This window comes from Eschrichtius robustus, chromosome 12 (assembly GCF_028021215.1).
Source record: "Eschrichtius robustus isolate mEscRob2 chromosome 12, mEscRob2.pri, whole genome shotgun sequence".
Lineage (NCBI taxonomy): Eukaryota > Metazoa > Chordata > Mammalia > Artiodactyla > Eschrichtiidae > Eschrichtius > Eschrichtius robustus.
Window position 1 is genome coordinate 80976786 of NC_090835.1, and position 21227 is coordinate 80998012.

The 21227-nt window shown below is 37.4% G+C and overlaps 1 protein-coding gene across 2 annotated transcripts; it reads left to right on the forward strand.

Annotated features, from left to right (window-relative positions):
• The first annotated feature begins 62 nt into the window (after positions 1-62).
• CENPQ (centromere protein Q) lies at positions 63-15343 on the forward strand. 2 transcript variants are annotated; one of them, XM_068558100.1, is made up of 9 exons: positions 63-128; positions 4226-4368; positions 5131-5185; positions 6246-6366; positions 6967-7035; positions 7584-7713; positions 12655-12765; positions 12929-13003; positions 14522-15343. In XM_068558100.1, the coding sequence occupies exons 2-9, from the start codon at positions 4267-4269 to the stop codon at positions 14651-14653; spliced, it is 795 nt and encodes a 264-aa protein (XP_068414201.1). In that variant the 5' UTR covers positions 63-128; positions 4226-4266; the 3' UTR covers positions 14654-15343. The 2 variants fall into 2 exon arrangements, with proteins under 2 accessions (XP_068414201.1, XP_068414200.1); XM_068558099.1 differs by having other exon boundaries at positions 12655-12774; positions 14522-15342.
• The last annotated feature ends 5884 nt before the right edge of the window (positions 15344-21227 follow it).

Consider the following 21227-nt stretch of genomic DNA (forward strand, 5'->3'; position numbering starts at 1 on the left):
GATTCCCGCCTCTCTCCACAAGTGTTTCCGGTTTCTACTGGTTCACTTCCGGGTCTCCGCGGCTTTGGAAGGTTTGGGCGCGAATTGCTCTGAGCGCGGCACCTGGAAGGATTCAAGAGGCGTCTTTGGTGAGTAGTGAAAGCGTTTTCCCTGACGCTGGCTCCAGTTTGGGGATGAGTTTTGTGTGCGGCGCGTTGGTGGCAAACTCGGCGACTCGTGTTTGAGGAGCTTGAGGTGGTTTTCAAAGAGCAGGGAGATCCGAACAGGTGTGCCCTTCGGAGCCAGTGATTGAAAAAGTGGTATTTGATTCGCAAGGAGTGAGTGAAGCCACGCATGGTTCCTTCCTCGTTTCCCCGAATCATCGTAGTCCTTGTTCTCCCTCCTTAACCTCTCCCGCAGTCAGTCGTGGGGCTAAGTGTGGCCTTAGTGATGAGTGCCTTTGAGCCTTAAGGAAGCTGCGGTCGGCAGCGTCGCTACACCTAGGCCTCATTTGTCAAGAGGTAAACATTGTGTATTTGCAGTTTTGCCAGACGTCGTGCTCACCTGTTGTGCCCATACAGAGGTCTAGCTTGGTGGCTTCCACGAGTTTCAGCACGCTGGCAAAGAAAACAAGACAACCTAGAATACTTCCCTGTTTCCTACAGAGTAAAGAATACATTCCTTACTGCAGTATATAGTCTGGCTGCAAACTACAGTCCCAGTCTTTTTTTCTGTCCATTCCTCCCGTACACGTCAAAGCCTCTCTGAATTTTTTCTGCCCCTGAACAGACCAGTTTCTTTTGAAGTGTCTTGCCAACGGGCTTTTTTTCTCTCAAATGCTTTACTCCCCTTCCTTCTGGCTAAATATTGCAAAATGTAATTCAAATATTACTTTTTTCTCTGAATTCTGTATGTCCCCCCCCATACCCACACCAATTTGAGATATTCACTCATTTGTCTCGTAACATTTGTCGCATTGTGTATAACTGAATATACATAGGAATTGTTTTCACGTGTCTGTAGCTACTACCACTAGCCTGTGCTTTCCTGCGGATCCAAAACAGGCCAAAGTTTACTCTTCCTTTTTGTATCTGCTACAACTAGCCCAACAGTAACAGTAGATTATTTTATTTATTGAGTTCTTACTATGTCCCAAGTTCTAGGCACTTTATGTATTCTGTACAAAATTTTAGCTTTACAAAAGCCTTTGATGTTGATACTTTTAGCCATGGGGAAAGTGAGCAAATTTAGTTCCCCAAGGCTATACAGTTGGTTAAATGACAGCTGGGATTTGGAACCTGGGCAATTTGTCCTCATCCCTGGCTGGCTCTTGGCAGTGGTTCTCAACCTCGGGCAGTTTTGCACCAGCGGATATTTGTCTGGAGACAATTTTGGTCTATCCCATGCAAAATGTTAATAGTGCTGAGGTGGAGGAACTTTCTGCACTATGGCTAATTGCCTCAAGTAGGTATCAATGAAAACAGAGCTTTTCAGACTGTCTGTGGTAAAGGACCAATTTGGGGTTTTTTTAAAATTTTTAATCAGTCACAACTGATACTTTTGTAAAATACAATTTAAAAAAAACTGAATACTAGCCAAACCCATGGAACGTACAACACCAAGAATGAGCCCTAATGTAAACCATAGACTTTGGGTGATAGGATGTGTCAATGTCGGTTCATGGACTGTGGCAAATGCACTGCTCTGGTATGGGATGTTGATAGTAGGGAAGGGGGGGTATGCTCGAATTTTGTACTTTCTGCTGAATTTTTCTGTAACGATAAAACTTCTCTAAAAAAGAAAGTCTTTTTTAATGAATTATTAGAAAAATTAAACTTAAAAAGAAAAAACGAAGCCAGTTATTTTTTGGCCAGATCTAACATACATAAAATTGTTGTCAAATTGCCATAAAAGTTTCTAAATGAATACTTTTAATGTCTATACTTTAAAAGACTGTAACAAACAGTTTGTAAATCAAATTTGGAGTAGCACTGAATTACATGTTACTGAATAAAGAATATCAAGAAAAACGATGAACAAAACCAAACTATAAATAAGTGCCAAATGAAAGAGACCGTAAGAGCCCACAGACTTCTGTAGAGCGTTGAGGTGGAGTGGTTAGGAAGGCTTTCAGAAGCAGGTGGCTCATGATCTGAGAGGAGGTTGCGCACAGACAGGAGAGAGCAGCTCTGGTAGAGTATGTGCACTACTCAAAGTGTGTTCCGGGAATCCAGTCTATCTGGAGAGGGAAATACAGTTGAGGAGTAGTGGGAGAGAAGTATGGAAAGCTTGGCAGGTCTAGATTGTTAAGGACTATAAATGTCATGGTAAAGAGTTGGGATGTTATAAGGTAGGTATTACGGAAGGATTTTTCTTTTTTAATTAAAAAAAAATACCTATCTTGTTCCAAAATTTGGGATTGGAAACAGCTTGGTAGGGTTGACTTATAACTTTTCCACGCAGCGTCAGCTGCAGTGTATTGGCTCAGGTACATGCGTGAGGCTGGCAGTCGTTGGTGTTAGCTATTGGTTGGGAGTTCAGCTGGGGCTTTTGCCTGGGTCTTTAGTCCCTCTCCATGTTGGCCTTCCTCATAGAGTGCTAGCTGGGTTTCAAGAGCAAATATTCCAAGCAAGGGGAAGTTGCAGCTGCTAGTCTCTTCATATTTGGGCCAGGAAACTGGTACAGAATCATTTCCACCATATTCTACTGCTCAAACCGATGCACAGTCTGTAAGATTTAAGACAAGGGGACATATACTTCACCTCTCAATAACAAGAGTGAGAAGGAATTTGCACCATTTTTAGTCTCCTAAATGGAATGAGGACTAAATCTCAGCCTTCAATTGTTCTCTCACCTGGATGCTCTTCTTCAGTGAACAACTGTACTGTACATGGCAGTCCTTCCAGGAGAGGTCCACAGGCAAAACTCTCATATGGATTGGTTTTTAAGTAGGGGAAATATATGGCATGGATGTCAAGTTGAGAGAATTTGACATTTCAGGAATGCAACAGAGGAGACTGTGTGTAGAATAAGGTGCCACATTGTTCAAAAGCAGGGTAAAGTGTATTTTAGCTTCCACTGCTTTTTGTAACTGATCTGACATGTAGTCTCCAAGTATGGTTTGTGATCTTTCAGTTAATTCTTTCTTTCCCACTATTTTTGTCTTACGGGAAAAAGAAAAGCTTGAACTTTTCCTTTTAAAATTTGAGAGAATAGATTTATCCAGAGTACCCACTTTATTGTCTGTCTCTAAATCTGCATGTATATTTAAATTGTAATGTGATAAACTCTGAATTTTTAGAAAAGGAATGGTGACTGGTTTATCTATATATCTAACTATACATGTCTAGAAAAATATGTATATATAATGTACACACCACACATACTTGTGTGTGTGTGTGTGTGTGTATGTGGGTTTGTGTTCACGTGTACTGTACCAAACGTGTATGTAACTTCTTAGCTATCTGCTCTTTATGATCTAATGCAGGAATATATATTTTATCCCTCTCTTTCTTTTAGCAGAAATGAGTTTGGTGATAAAGAACTATTAAATGGGGAAAAGGAATTATTCTAAATTTTGTCATTGACATTCTCATCCCCACTCCGGTGCCTGTTTTGTAATGTGTGAGAAGACAGAGTAATCAGTATACTTCTGTGCTTTTGTTAAAATACACATAACCCAGAAAAAGTTAAAGCTTAACTTTTTAACTTTTTAATTCTTAATTCCTTATGAGTGAATTTACCACATGAATGTCTACAGCGTAGATTCATGGTATAATCCTAAAAATTATCGTCTCCTATCTTTGACGTTAAGTTGAATGATAAATCCATTAAGCCTAAAATAAGAAGGCCTGAATGTTATTCTTTGAGTTGACATTATCTGTGACTAGAGTAAAACAATTTAGCAGTATATATTTCCATCTTCTTGGGTTTAAATATAGAGATAACGTTATTGTCTGGGGGAGTATAAAGTAAGAGGTGTAAAAGTGTTTTTATATAAGATTTTTTAACGCCATACAAATGGAAGAAATTTTTAGGAATGAAATTGAATTAGATATCTTTACTCTAATGAGAACCAATGTTATTTGTTTTAAAATATATTTAAATGTTTTAAAAACACACAATACTATGCCAAAGCTTTCTTTATGATTTTTTTTTAAAGGCAAATTTGGAACATTTATAGGTAGTCTTTTTAACAAAATGTTTTTAATAAAACAAGTCTTTAGTGTTCTTTTCATCTTTACAGACATTTTGAAACACTGTTATAGTTGTTCTGTTTACATCAAGATGTCTAGCAAAGCAAATCCTTCTAAGAAAAGGTCTCAACATTTAAAAAGAAATCCAAAAAGAAAAATTGATAATGAAGAAGCGGAGTTATCAGAGAAAGAGGTAATGAAATATCAAGTTTATCATTCAGGACTCTGATTAGAAATATCATCTGTTCTATGTAAAGCAGTATGTGAAGACTAAAGGTCAGCTTTACTACAAATTATAGTAATTCTTATTCCACATATATTGTTATATGGGAGCTGTTGCAACATGGTTTGTAAAAGTTCTCACATAAAAATTGTTTACCTCAATTTCTAAAGATATTGATCTGAGAATTCTTTAGGGAAGAAGTGCTATGGGGCATTGCTAAGGTGTTTAAATAGGAAGACTGGGAATATAGTATACAGATTCTATGGCATTCATATGTTAAAAGACAAGAGAATCTGTCAATTGGTGGAGGAGATTTTTATTAACATAGAGAAAAATTAGTTTGGGAGGAATTAACTTCTTCCTACCATAAAAGAAATAATCAACAATTTTTCTCTATTTACCCTGTATTAGACAATGCCTATATTTGTTTTTCAGGAAAAGTATATAACACTATTTCACAGACAAGATGAGTATGATTTCTTTAAAACATTCTTTGACACCATATGAAATTCTATTATACTTCATCACCATTGTTCAGGAGTAGCTTTAGTATATCCTCTGCTTGTGATAAATACACATCCTTTTTCTGTAGAAGTAGCAATATACTTTTTTTCTGTCTTGCCAGAAGGTATATGAATTCTCTCCAACATACATGACAAATCTATTGCAATAGCAGTATCTTTTTATCTAATGTTTAATTCTTTGTGCATACACATGTGTTTTTCCCTCTAGGTTAGAAACACAACGAAAAAAAATAAAAGTCATCCAAAACATCTGTCTTCTGAAGGTATTCCTTTTCTATGTCTTGTTTAACCTATCTTTCCCAAGCTATCTATATTTATGAAAAAATTCTCAGTATCTTGTTTATGAGTTCTGCATAAGCAAAAGACAGTAATAAACAGTTACATTCTTATTTTTGCAAGAATAAGTAGCACTGGTTGGTCAGTTCTTTTGGTCAACTGAAATTTTACTTACCACCTGTAGCAAAATACTGTGTAGGGTCCTAAGTTGAAAGGAGCAAGAGAAATTCAAAGTGTACCACAGTCTGTATTATTACTGATTTGTGATATACAGACACACCTACTGATTTCTCTTTGAGACAAATATGCTTCTGTTTCGCCACCACTATTTAGATTAGATTGGAACCACTAAGTTTGTCTGGAGTAAATTAGTTTGGAGTAGTCATCTTTACTTAAACATCACTTCAGCATGGAAGAATTTTCTACCTCTCCTCACCCAAGACCAAGTTAGGTCCTCCGGTTTTATACTTCCATAGTGCACTGTACTTTTTCTTTTGTAATGCTTTGCATACCTGAAATGTAATTATTTAATCTCCCTTCTCTCCAAAACTAATCTTCATGTGAGCCAATAGTGTATCTCCTTTGTTTATTTCTTATAAGTAGAATAATATCAACAACCTAGTAGACACTGATTATCTGTTTGTGGTTTGGTTAATCTCCTTTGTTTCAGTTGCCATCCAGCATTTGGCAGAAATCATTTTCTAGTCTTCTCAATGAAGCCCTTTAATTCAGGTCATTTCTGAGAACCAGACTTTTATGTTGAATCCTAAGAGTTGTAGCTTGGTTCTTTATTTAAGATTGTCTTGAGTTTGTATCCGCAATATCACTTAATAGTATTAGTTAATATAACAATAGCATATTCATATTCAATACCTGGCCTGTTATGGCTGTGCAATAAAAAGGAAATTAAATAGTTTATACAGCTTCATAATATTGGTTCTCAGAATTCCATTAGCTCTTTTAGATAAATTTATATTTGAATCACTTTTTAAGTAAAAACATAAAAACTTCTAGAAAAACTAGAGTCTCTTCTTTCACCGGTGACAGGACAAGCAAAGCATACTAATCTAAAACAGGTAAAGATCGCAACCCACAAGAGAAAAACCTGGCAACCTCTTTCGAAGAATAGCAGAGAACATTTGCAAACTATGATGGAATCAGTAATAATGTGAGTATGAAATTTTTTTCTATTTCACTCTTTTCATTTCTGCTTATATGTTTCCGCTTATATGTTTCCTATAGACAGTATCCTTTTAAATGTTATTATGTACTTTATGGTGATAGGGTGTTTTTCTCTTTTGCAAGATTTATTTAATGTCTTTTGATGGCCTTAGCATTCAGCAAAAATGTCTTTATTAATTTCAGAAACTTGGAATTTCATCAGTGGAATAAAATTGAAATCTTTGCTTGATCTGCTATCTACAACTTTTTCTGGTGAGGGATACTTTAGGAAGAAGTTAGCTCAAATTGACACTTTATGTGGAAGCTAACATGCTAAAAGGAATACAGAGACAGGATTCTGCCATCAAGGAGCTGAAATCTATCAGAGGAGTCAGGCCTATAAATTAATTACAACAATATAATGTGATAAAAAAGAACTTAGATTATTCCTCTGCTTTAAATGTATTTAACATAAAAGAAAAAGTGATTGATTCTGCCTGGCTAGTAAAAAGGGGTACTTGAAAGAAATCAGAGAGAAAAAGTAAACAGATTATACTAGTTATGTTTCAAACTAATATTTATTCAATCCCTATTTTTTCTCTTCTAGAGCAATTTTGAGTAACAGTGTTAGAGAAAAGGAAAAAATTCAATATCATCTGAACTTCCTAAAGAAAAGGTAATACAGTTATGCAATTAAAAAATGATTGAAATATAATTGAAAGGTTAAATGATGATTTGTCAGGGATTTGGGGGGGCGACTTATTGCTAAGATTAGCCACTGTTAATAAAAGAACATTACAGGGCTTCCCTGGTGGCGCAGTGGTTAAGAATCCGCCTGCCCATGCAGGGGACACGGGTTCAATCCCTGGTCCGGGAAGATCCCACATGCTGCGGAGCAACTAAGCCTGTGCGCCACAACTACTGAGCCTGTGCTCTAGAGCCCACGTGCCGCAACTACTGAAGCCTGCGTGCCTAGAACCCGTGCTCCACAACAAAAGAAGCCCCTGCTCACCACAACTAGAGAAAGCTGGCGTGCAGCAACGAAGACCCAACGCAGCCAAAAATAAATAAATAAAATAAATAAATTTATTTAAAATAAAAGAATATTACAGCCCTTGGGAGTATGAGGGAAGAAAAAAGAGGATGACAGTATTTCAAAACAAGAAACAAAAATGATACTAATGGTACTCAAAAATAAAGTTATGTTTTTATTCTATCCATAAGATTGCTGCAACTGTGTGAAACCCTGAAAGTCCCTCCCAAAAAGCAGCAAGATTTAACTCATGTGTCAAGTCTACTGAAAATGGAAAGGGCACAGCACAGAGCTAATGAAGAGGGTCTGGCATTATTGCAGGTATGAAGTTTGAACAGGGAGTTCATCTTTAGAGGGGAAGGGGGAAAAGACCAAAAAGTTTTTAAAATTGTCATGATATTCTTCTAATAACAAATACTAGATCTTGGACCAGGTTTTTCATTAACTTTTTTTTTTAACAAAGCAAAAACTTTGCCTGAACTTTGGGCCTCTAAAGTTAAGACTATTTCTAATATATTTGTAATTAAGTAGCAGTCTTATTTTTTTCATCGGACTTTAAATATCAGATTATAGGAATTCATCACTAAATGCTGTAGCATTTCAAAACCCATTATATTAGTTTTTCTGTCCTGTATATGCTACTTTATTGGCAAGAAGAACACAATCATCATCATTACTGTTGTTATAGTCATTATAGATAACATGTAATGAGGGCCTTCTGTGTTCTAGTCACTGTTCTAAGCACTTTACAGTTATAGCCCTTAATGATTTAAAGAGACCTGTGCTATATTTCACATTTTACAAGTGTGAAAAAGAGACATATGGGCATTTCTAGCTGAAACTTAGACAGACTGCTCACAGTTATGATGCAAACCTATTAGTCCGATTTCAGGGCAAGTGATTCTTAATCATTATTCTGTAGAAGACAGTGGGAGATAATATTAGCTGTCATGATAAACTGCAGGCTTTTAATTAGTGGATACTTGAACAATTAAGAAAAGCAACCTCAGGGGGCTTATTAAATAATTATTAAAACTAAAACAGATTGGACCATATATCCGTTTGCCATTTTGAAGTAGTTTGTAGATACGGTCTTTGTTAGCAATTCAACTTTGTAAATCAATAAGTTTGTTAACCTTTGTTAGTAAATACGAGGTGGTGGTAGTTTAAGCAAGGAATGCATCCCTAACGATTTCTAATAACTCACCATTCACAAATAGGTCATTCCAGATTTTCCATATGATTGAGAATAACAATGGAAGGATTTATTTGTGAGCAACAGCTCTACATATATTGTAAATTTATAGAGTGGTATTTTTTAGTGGTTGCCTCACTTTCTTCATTGTATGAGATTGTATTTAACTTTCATCCCAATGTTATTACTTTGCAAGAGTATATTCTCAGTACTGACACTAGCTCCCCCACTTAATGAACAGTTGGATAACATTAATATAGGTTAATTTTTAAATTTCAGCTTTATCTGAGATATAATTGACAAAAATGTAAGATATTTAAAGTGTACATCATGGTTATTTAATATAACTATACATTGTGAAAAGATTCCCCCCATCTAGTTAATTTCCCTTGTCATCTCACTTTTTTTTTTTTTTGGTAAGACCATTTAAGTTCTACTCTCTTTCAATTATATAATACAGATTTCAATTATGTAATATCAGTTATAGTTACCATGTTTTACATTAGATCCGCAAACCTTATTCATTTTAGCTGCAAGTTTGTATCCTTTACCAACTTCTCCCTATTTCCCCCACCCGCCCCAGCACCTGGCAACCACTTTTGTACTCTCTGATTCTATGAGTTTGACTTTTTTTAAAGGTTATTTTAAAAGGTTTTAAAGTATAATAATGGTAAATGTTATTTTAACATTTAATATTTGCATAAAGTACTAAATCAGAGATAGCAAATAGTCTTTGATCAGAGACAGTAAATGATACTGTGATTTTTGTAACACTGGGAGGCATTTCTCTTTTACACCTAAAACTGGATCTCCGTGTGCCAAAAGCATAAATAGAATTAAATGGAAAAAACTGTTTTTCTATACTCGCAACACTTCTGACACCAAATTTGTGGGGTTTTCATACCAAGCAATTCTCCACTTCTCTGTGGAAACCAACTGGGTGTCCTACAATTTAATTCAATTCTAACACTAACTACCTGGAGTTAGCACAGACCCCACAGGGTAAGGGCTTAGTCCCACAGAACTGCCCCGCACTTCAGATGCCAATGCAAGGCCAAGCCTCCGGTACTTCTGACCAACCAAGTATCAATCGGGGCTTCCCATGACCTCCTCCTCCGGTTTGATAATTTGCTAGAACAGCTCGCAGAATTCAGGAAAGCACTTTATTTACTATTACAGGTTTATTAACAAGGATACAACTCAGGAACAGCCAGAGGGAAGAGATGCATAGGGCAAGGTATATGGGAAGGGGCACGGAAGTCCCATGCCTGTTCAAGTACCTCCATGTGTTCACCAACCTAGAAGCTGTCTGAATCCAGTAATTTAGAGTTTTTATGGAAGCCTCAGCATGTAGGCATATCTATTATTAACTAAATCTCCAGGCCCTCTCCCCTTCTCAGAGATCAAGGATCCAGGCTGAAAGTTCCAACCCTCTGATCACAGGATTTTGGTTGCTCTGGCAACCAGCCTCCATCCTCTATGAGTTATTCATTAGCATAAATTCAGGTATGGTTGAAAGGCGCTGATTATGAATCACAAAAAGTGCTCCTCCCACTTCAATCATTCAGAAAATGCCAAGGATTTGGAAGCTCTGTGCCAAGAATCAGGGATGAAAATCAAATGTATATTTCTTATAACATCACAAGAGCCTAACGTTTGCTTCACAGTCAGTTAGTTACTCAGTTGAAGCACTGTTGGCATTTTGGGCATAAGAGTTCTTCATTGGCATAAGAGTCTTTGAACTAGGAATTTGTAGGTGTTATCTGTGTCTATTAGTTTTCTCCAGTGTGCCTTACTTAGAATGGCTTTTTCCCACTGCAGCCTAGAGTTACTGCTGGTGATGACTTTCCAAAACCTGTATCAGTTACCAGTAAGAGAAGTTGTGTTCATGCAATAAGGACACATTCATTGAACTCTCGCTGCTGCTGCTAGGGAAAGGCAGTGGTGAACAAAGTCTTTCAGAGATACCGAGAAGATGGTATAGGACCTGCTGGGGCATAGTTTTTTTGTTTGTTTTTTCATTCATTTAATTAATTAATTAATTTTTTACTTTTGGCTGCGTTGGGTCTTCGTTGCTGCGTGCCGTCTTTCTCTAGTTGCAGTGAGCGGGGGCTACTCTTCGTTGCGGTGAGCGGGCTTCTCATTGTGGTGGCTTCTTTTGTTGCAGAGCATGGACTCTAGGTGTGCAGGCTTCAGTAGTTGTGGCTCGCAGGCTCTAGAGCACAGGCTCAGTAGTTGTGGCGCACGGGCTTATTTGCTCCACGGCATGTGGGATCTTCCCGGACCAGGGCTGGAACCTGTGTCCCCTGCATTGGCAGGTGGATTCTTAACCACTGCAACACCAGGGAAGCCCTGGGGCATAGTTTTTAATCTCTCTGATCTTACAACCAGAGTTAGCATAAGAAAATATTAGAAGAAGGACAAAAAGTACATTTCTACAGACAACAAAAGCATGCCAAAAATATGTGTTCACAAAACAGATGAATGCTAACCTAATTTCCCAAGCGAGCAGAAAGAAATTTAGAAAAAGAATAGAAGGTATGAAAAAAGTCATAAATATTAGAAATACTAAAAAATGAAGTTATGGAATTCAGGAAAGAATTAGAGCTAAAAGAAAAAAAGCTTTTAGTAATGCAGACTAAGTTAGAAGGAGCAATAAGCAAATGAACAGAACAAATAATACTTAAATAAAAGGTAAAGTAAGGAGAAAATCTTAAGACTCAAAAAGAAAGAATGACATTTTTTTAAGGTATTGAGGAAAAGTGACAAATATAAAAGTTTGGCAAAAAAGATACAGCATGGATATGGTATGAATACCCAAAGAAGATAACCAAAGCAATGAAACAAAATTAATTTTTAAAATTATACTGAAAAATTTTAGTTCTTATTACATTAACCCTTTCCTTCATTCAGTGCTATTATTCATTCCCTTTTGTAGTGTGTTGAATGGTGGCCCACCAAAAGATATGTCTAAGTCCTAATGCCTGGAACCCATGAATGTGACCTTATTTGGTCTAATAAGTGTAGCTCACAGACCCAAAGTCGTGGGTACTCAGGGATTAGCACACTATTCCTATAAGGGCTAGGTGATAAACATTTTACTCTTTGTGAGCCATGTATGGTCTTTGTTGCATAGTCTTGTTTTGTTTTTTAACCATCCTTTAGAAATGTAAAAACCATTCATAGCTCTTGGACTGATCAAAAACAGCCTATGGGCAGTTGCAGACCTCTGCAGGTACCCTTTTTAATGGTTACTAGAAGCCATAATATATTTGTTGAGGAAAATTACTATAGTTGACGGTAAAAATTCAGCTTCCAGTATTTGGAGAATGATGTAGATGTAAGTATCAACCATATCACTCCTCAGGATTTAAGAGTTATTATTTCTGTATGACTTCTGTGTGGCTTCTTTACTTGTTCCCTGATCCCCAGGGGCAGTGCTATCCTTGGCTGTTGCTAGGACTAGATTTGAAAGCAGTACAGTATTAATACCATTTAGAAACCTGGAAGCTGGCTAACTCTATGTGTGGCCTGCAATCAGTACACCCCTGATATCATTATACTCATTTCATTCATTTCTTATTTTCTCTTTGTTTTCCCCCGTAAGTTATATTTTCTTTTTAGGTGGGAAACTGCCACTCATTTTCTATTACTATCTCTGCCCTAATGTTCAGCATTTCTTTCTTTTGGCAAATGAAAATAGCACTCAGATGTTCCTAAATTAAAGTTAGAGTTTCTCTGCTGTTACATACCGCTTAAGGAATGCTCCTGTACCTGCTGCCATCAGTCCTTGGGCTCTGCTAGATTCACACAGGTCTTCCAGGTTATCTGATGCCTGCAGTTTTCGTAAGTTTTTGAGGAAAGCTTCACATACATCTTTGTTCCGTTGGTAAATCAATTTCTAGGGAGTCTGTTTTCTGAAAGAAAAATGAAAATTATCAGTTTCTTCCAGAAGTGTTTCAATATATAAGGTGTTTTTAAAATATGTATGTATATATTAATAGCTGTTTGGGTTTCATTTAATAATATATTTAATTTAAAACATTAGCTTTCTCTCTCTGATGCAGGAAGAAACAGATAAAATAGTGGAGACCATAGAGTCAATGACTGGGGATATTCACAGCTTAAAGAACAAAGTTCATGTTCTGAGAAGTGAGGTAGAAGAAGAGGAAAGGAAGGTAAAACAGGTAATTTTTTTAAAAAAAAGTATCGCTAGAATCTGGATATAATTTTTCATGATTAGATTCTACCCAGACAGCTTTTGAGTGTAATAAGAGAAGTCAGCCTTTTGAAATAATCTAGCTTTATGAAATAATCTGTAGCTTTCTTTTTCTACTTTAGATGTTTCAAATAGATAGTGAGGTACTCTCTCTTCCCGAACTTTCTCAGAAGAGTCTCAAAGCACCCATACTTCAGGTAAGTACCAATTTACCATATTAACTGCATCACCAGTTACGAATTGTATATATGTAAAAACATTATATGCTATTCCTTTTTTTTTTTTAAACAAAATCCATGATATAAACTGTGAGGCAAAATTATTTTTCTCATTTGACAGTATAACTTGAACATCTCATTCTTGTCAATAGCTGTATAGCATTCCATTGTATGGATGTGCCATGATGTAATAATTTGTGAAAATGATGGAAATATATAATTTTTGCTAGTACAGGTAATGCTAGGAACACCCTTGTGCATATATCTTTACACATTTGTGCAGTCATGGCTGTAGGGCGGGTTTCTGGAAGCAAATCCTGACGGCTGCTTTTATTTGTGCTTCTGATAATGGTGTGTGCAGCTTTTCCTAAGACAGTGCTGTGTCCACATTTGTGCAGTCATGGCTGTAGGACGGGTTTCTGGAAGCAGATCCTGACAGCTCCTTTTGTTTGTGCTTCTAATAATGGCGTGTGCAGCTTTTCCTAAGACAGTGCTGTGTCCACATTTGTGCAGTCATGGCTATAGGACGGGTTTCTGGAAGCAGATCCTGACAGCTGCTTTTGTTTGTGCTTCTGATAATGGCGTGTGTAGCTTTTCCTAAGACAGTGCTGTGTCCACATTTGTGCAGTCATGGCTGTAGGACGGGTTTCTGGAAGCAGATCCTGACAGCTGCTTTTGTTTGTGCTTCTGATAATGGCGTGTGTAGCTTTTCCTAAGACAGTGCTGTGTCCACATTTGTGCAGTCATGGCTGTAGGAGGGGTTTCTGGAAGCAAATCCTGACAGCTGCTTTTGTTTGTGCTTCTGATAATGGCACGTGCAACTTTTCCTAAGACAGTACTGTGTCCCATTTGGGCGTACACAGCACACTGCTAACTTACCTTTGCAAAGGACCCCCATAGGTATTATAGTGTAAGTGTTCACAGTGGTAGAAAGCCTTTACGTTTCCCCAGAAAGTAAAAAAATTTTCCTGTCTCAAATCTACCTAGGGTGAGAGGAATGGGAATGGGCAGAGGGAAAACAGAGTACCATAGATTTAAAAGCAGAATGGCAGTGAGTTGATGATAATTGAAGCTGAGTGAAGATTATATGAGGTTTATTATACCATTCTCTCTAAATAACATACATATAACATTTTTCATAATGAAAGATTAAAAACTAATTATATGGGTAAAGGTGGTCAAAAGGTACACACTTCCAGTTATTTATAAATAAGTCATGGGGATGTAATGGACAGAATGGTGACTAGAGTTAATACTGTATTGTATATTTGGAAGTTGCTAAGAGAGTACATCTAAAAGTTCTCATCACAAGGAAGAAAAAGTTTGTAACTGTGTTTGGTGATGGATGTTAACTAGACTTACTGTGGTGATCATTTTGCAGTGTATACAAATGTCAAATCCTTATGCCGTGTGCCTGAAGCTAATATAATGTTAATGTCAATTATATATCAAAAAATAAAAATAAAATTTAAAAAAGAATTATTGTCATGCCCACAGAAAGAAATTTTGATGCTAATTCCAAACCAGAACGCTCTTCTGAAAGACTTAGATGTTCTCCATAATTCACCCCAGATGAAGAACATGTTAACTTTCATTGAAGAAGTCTATAAAAGACTGGATGCCTCTTAAAGAGTTTATCGTTTTGTTTTGTTTGTAGATTGTTCCATATGAGTTTAATGTTTATGAATTTGTAGAAATGTTATTCTACGTGATATTGCCGGGGCTGAGGCTTCTTCAGGATTCTCCTAATATGCGCTTTAAAATTAACCTCTATAAATCTACCATTAACCTCTATACATCTAACGTAGGCCTTGAAAACTGTTTTTATCAATTCCCACATGTAGGAACTCACATTTATGTTGCTGTATTTCCAGTTATTTGCCTAAAACCGTAAAATGAGAACAGCCACAATCTGATGGTTTATAATGGCTGAATAGAGTTCATTTATTGGTTAGTGCAGAGGAAATATGATACTGTGACTTAACATACATAAAGTGTTTATAGTGCCTAGCACATAAAAATGTGTTTGGTATCAGTATTGTTTTTTTGGCTGATGACTTGCATTTTCTGTCCGGTCATGTGGAACTCTAGAAGTCCCCAAATGCCTTTGCTCTTTTACATAACTCCCTAGACTTTTTGTGGCATAATTAAGATTTGCCAGGTGTCTTTAACTTTAGAGGTAGCATGAACATTTTATTTCTTTGGTTAGGTTAGTGAATAGATGTTGAATATTTATTTTCTACTCTCATCTGAGCATACCTTTATTTCATAAAATTGTTAAAAACGAACCCAAGTTCATTTATTCCCTTAAAATAAACACCAAACCAAAAAAAAATCCCTTTCTAAATCTTTTCTCATTGCGATAATAAGCATATACACGTGAAGAAATTATCACTTAAATATATTAAAAATCATTTTTAACCAACCACAGTATATTGTCTGGGTTGCTTTTATCTGTTTATAAAATAAAATAATTACTTTTCTGTCTAACCTAGAATGTTCTGTCAGTTAATTTAGAGGGTGCTATAATTCTGTTAATGCCCTCCAGGCTGAGACCACCAGGAAGACAGCTTCGGTTAAATAAGTTGGGTTTAGTGCTCACTGCAGTGAGGGAGACCACACGTCATGGGGAACCCTGGGCAGCTCAGCAAAAGGGTCAAAAAAAAGGTCTCAGGAAATAATGGTCAAAAAGGACATTAATGGATCTTAAGGGAAAGAAAGTCTTCGAGAAAGGAAACCTATAGTGCAACATTTAAAGAGAACATTACAGTATATACTTTGGACTGTCTGCTACATGCCAGGCAAAGCAACTAAAGGAAAAAGCTTTCACAAAATGTCTTAAAACTTAAAAACCCTTGTGTTTTTCTTTCTTTTAATTTTATTTATTTATTTATTTATGTATGTATGTATGTATGTATGTATGTATGTATGGCTGTGTTGGGTCTTTGTTTCTGTGCAAGGGCTTTCTCTAGTTGCGGCAAGTGAGGACCACTCTTCATTGCGGTGCGCGGGCCTCTCACTATCACGTTCTCTCTTGTTGCGGAGCACAGGCTTCAGACGCGCAGGCTCAGTAGTTGTGGCTCACGGGCCTAGTCGCTCTGCGGCATGTGGGATCTTCCCAGACCAGGGCTCGAACCCATGTCTCCTGCATTGGCGGGCAGATTCTCAACCACTGCGCCACCAGGGAAGCCCAACCCTTGTGTTTTTAGAGTGGCAAGTAGAGCCCCAGATCACTTTTATCATTAACCATGATGTTTATAATCGCTTTTGGTGGGGATGAAGGAGTTACATTAAGTCTGCTGTTTCTCTCAGAACATCTGTTTAACAGATGATTGAAAGTCAACAGGAATTTTGACTTACCATTGTTGCTGAGGGGTAGTTCTCTACCACGCATAAACTGGTCATACTACCCTCTTGTAGCTTTGTAAAGTACATGATCTAATTTTGAGAGACGTACAGTATCTTCTGGCAGGTAGCAGGCAACATACACAATATTTTCTTCAAAGGTTGAATTGTGGTATACTCTTTGTGAAGAATTTAAGAGTTAATTACAGACCCAAATAAAATTGAAATTCAATTGCACAAGGTCCTAGTAATTCAGATGGTCATCTTATGTAGTATCCTCATCTGTCTAAATTCTCACATACACAGGCCATGCCAACTATCATACACCTTCTCTCCGGTGACTGATAAGTGCCCATGCCAGAAACTTTAAATTCTAAAAGATAAATATTTTGGAATGGAGCCTATATGGTGTAAAAATGTAGCCTGTTGATAAAGATAGAATATCAAATAAAATGTAGAGAAAATAAATTATTCAATAAATGGTCTTGAGAAAGCTAGCGAACCATCCACACTGGGGATGTTGGTGGAGGGTGGTGGTAAATATTCCTACTTTATGACAGAATATATTCAAAATAAATAAAATTAAATAGAAAAATATAAACTGAACAGAATTTATGAATAAATAACTGATGTCAGTGTAGATAAAGCCCAACAGACATACTTGTTTTGTAGTACTTCACTTTATTGCATTTCACAGATGCTGTGTTTTTTACGTATTGAAGGTTTGTGGCCACCCTGTTTTGAGCAAGTCTATTGATGCCATTTTTCCAACACCATTATTTTTTAATTAAGGTATATACATTTTTTAAGATATAATACTGTTGTACACTTAGTAGACTACAGTGTGACTGTAGTAGTAGTCATACACTAAACTTTCATATTCACTGTGAAGCCAAAAAATTGTTGCGAGATTTGCTTTATTGTGGTGGTCTGGAACTGAACCTGCAGTATCTCTGAGGTATGCCTGTATTATTCATATAAACAGAGACACACATGGTTTTGTCTCATATAAATAGAGATAAAACCATAAAGAAAAAAAATTAATAGATCATTACATAAAACTGAACTTTTTAAAATAAAAATTAAAAAACCAGGCCAAAGACACAGCACAGACTGAAAAATATCTATAGCATATATAAAACAAAAATAATATCTTTATTCATAAAGAGCTCTTAAATACCAGTAAAAAATAGATTAAATACCAATAGGAAAATGGGCAATTCTCAGAAGAAAATACATAAATGGCCAGTAAGTACTTGAAAGATTTTCAACCTTAAAATAATCATGTAAATGCAAATTAAAACAGCAAAACTTTTTCACCTATCAGATTGGAAAAGATTGAAAAAGGCTGAAAGGGAAAGTTGCTGAACATACATGAAAATGGGTCCCCAGTAATGCTGCTGAAGGAAGGAGGGAAAATGGTGTAATTTGTGGGGGGAAGGCAGCCTGTACAGATGTTACAGAAACACAGTTTACTGTCAGTCATTTAAAATCATTATTTTATATGGGTTCTACCATTCTCCAACTTTCAGTTGGGCATATGTTTAACAAACAGGTTTTGCTTAAATATGAGACACCTGCCCGGCAACCTAAAATTAAGGGATTTACTTTCTTTCATTTGGACAGAATTTCTTGGCATTCTCTATTTACCAGAAATAAATGTAGGTGCACCTGTCAGCATTAATATTTGAATCATTTAGGTTGGCTTAGTTTCCAAACATAAGTATCCTAAATCCTCTCAGGTTTCATTCATTGTCAAGAAATATTCAGCTTTAAGGAAGAGAGAGGAAAGAAGGAAAGCAAAAGCAGAGAGAAATTCAAATTTCCCATTTGTGCTTTATTCTGTCCAAAGTGACTGATACATTTTCCTGTTCTAACTAGTTTTCTCGTTAAGAGTTGCCACCCTTGAATGTATTTCTCACTACTTCACCACCACACAACCACTTTCTCTTGCCTTGGGTGTTTGTCTCCTCATTAAAGTGACAGCTGTTTATAACCATATCCAAAGACTGGTTATACTGGTTAAAATTGGACAAAGAGGAAGATGAAGGAGGGACGTTTTCCAAATACAATAAAACTACCATAGAGTACTTTTTTTACATGGACGTTTTTCCTTTTTTAACTAATAGAAACAAATGTGCCCTAGCCAGTTTTACCCATTTCCACCTCCAAGGAGGTCCTTAAAATTAAGGTAAGTTTTCAAATGGAACGACAGTGCTGTATAACAGAAATAATAATGGTTAAAATGGCTGATATTTATTGATATGTGCTATATGCCAGGCACTATTCTAAGCCCATTACATGTATACATGCATTTATACCAATGTTTAATCCTAGTAACAACCCTATGGGGATTAAACTTCATAGCAATCACTGTTATTCCCATCCTGCATAATCAGAGACAAAGGAAGCTAAGTAACTTTGTTTTAAGATCACTCAAATAGTAAGTGGTGATAGAGCTAGGAAGTAGAAAAGATCAGGCTATTTGTCCTTTAGAGTTTTAGAGTTTCCCACAGTCTGTTTACTGTCCTATCCCTGAGGTGTTGTTTTAAATTTTCCTCGATCCCCAGTCAGGCTTTTTAAAATCAGATTTATTTCTGCATAGGAAGTTAGACAGTTTGTCTGTTTTTTTTTTTTATTAATTTATTTTATTTTTATTTATTTTTGGCTGCGTTGGGTCTTTGTTGCTGCATGCGGGCTTTCTCTAGTTGCGGCGAGCGGGGGCTACTTTTCGTTGTGGTGCGCGGGCTTCTCATTGTGGTGGCTTCTCGTTGTGGAGCACGGGCTCTAGGCACAGGGGCTTCAGTAGTTGCAGCACGTGGGCTGCAGTAGTTGTGGCACGTGGGCTCAGTAGTTGTGGCTCGCGGGCTCTAGAGCGCAGGCTCAGTAGCTGTGGCGCATGGGCTTAGTTGCTCCGCGGCATGTGGGATCTTCCCGGACCAGGGCTCGAACCCGCACTGGCAGGCGGATTCTTTTTTTTTTTTTTTTTTAATTAATTAATTTATTTTTATTTTTGGCTGTGTTGGGTCTTCGTTTCTGTGCGAGGGCTTTCTCTAGTTGTGGCAAGCGGGCGCCACTCTTCATCGCGGTGGGCAGGCTTCTCACCGTCGCGGCCTCTCTTGTGGAGCACAGGCTCCAGACGCGCAGGCTCAGCAATCGTGGCTCACGGGCCCAGTTGCTCCGCGGCATGTGGGATCTTCCCAGACCAGGGCTCGAACCCGTGTGCCCAGCATTGGCAGGCAGATTCTCAACCACTGCGCCACCAGGGAAGCCCCAAAGCAGGCGGATTCTTATTCACTGCGCCACCAGGGAAGTCTGACAGTTTGTCTTTAACACCTACATCATTACCCAAATTTGGATACCTTATTTTGGATATCTGCCCTTCACATACAAGGTCATAGTCTCCACTGTCACTCCTGAAACACATGTGTTAGTGTTTTTATTTGCAGTGACATTTCTGCCTGAGGCTTCTTTGACTTTGTTTTGAAGTTTATTTTCAAGAATTAAATGAGAAAGCCTATTGAGCCCGTTATTGCTTGTATTTATTTATTCTTTCCCCCTGCTTAGTTGTTAGATGAGTGACCCAGTGTCAGAGTCCACGGAATGCCTGGAATGTGAGCTAACACTGCAGAACCGCTAATAAAAAGAAAACACAAACGTGTTCTTTATAAAGAAGGACATAGTGAGAATGACATTACCAATCTTTTAAGTGGGGATGGTCTTAGGATACTGATAATTTCAAGAATGAAAGCAAATTCGGAAGCACAACCAGCCCCAGAGACTTGCAACTAAGTAATCCATCTCAGTTCTCAGAAATTGCACCAATTTCTATCTTTCCTTTTTTTTTTTTTTTTTTTTAATCTTAATTTCATGGGTTTTTAAACCTTTTTCCAGACCTTTTAGGGAAAGGTCTGGAAGAGCTAGCATTTCTTGAGCATCTACGTATGCCTAGAATATTAAGAAATTTGTATTTCTTTTTCTGGTCACAGATGCATAAAGATAGAAATTCTATCCTAAAACGTTTATTTTTACCAAGGAAACGATTAGGGGCCCAAGAATCTGGACTTGTTTAAGGCCCTCAGAGAGGGTGTCAGCAGTTTCAGGAGTTAATAAGATCAAGTCTGAGATCTGTTTTACAGAAAAATGAAATACTTACCTTCATCTATTCTGAGGACAATAACAAAGGGGCATTAAATTCGAAGGAAAGACTTAAATCTAATATAATGAGTGTTGTGTCTTATCAGAAATGAAACCCTAAAAGATATTTATAAGCGGTGAGTGACTGATTCTAATTCATTGAAAATATTCTGGTATTTGCAAGGCACTATCTCGAGGATGATTTCTCAGTTTGAGTTGGTATAAAAAGAGAAGTAGTTGTTTGTGGTCCCGTGATACCGAGTTCATATTTCTTCTCATGTCATTTTCTTCGAGAATGAGTTCTTCCCCACGACTAACCTACCTGAGAGTTGCTGATGCTTATCTACTCAACCGGACTTGGTCTTGGGGCGGCAATGAACAGTGTCGTTCATTGGTTGGTATATTGCCAACCTCCTCTCCTGCTTCCCGAGTGTGTGTCAATGATGACAAGGGGAACCCCGTGTCTTGGTCTGTCACAGACCAGTTTGCCACCATGTGCCATGGCTACACCCTGCCAGAGCTTCGCAGGAAAGGTTACAGCTGGCTGGTGGCCCTCACGCTGGATTCCCCTCTCAGGGCAATGTCCTGGATGACAACGTGTTCTCCATTAGCCTCCTAAACAGCATCCAAGCCGAGTTCTTGCCTTGTCGATTCTATAGGCTTATTCTCACCCCTGCAGCTTTCTCTGGGCAAGTTCACCCCTAGCCCATTAGAACTCCAG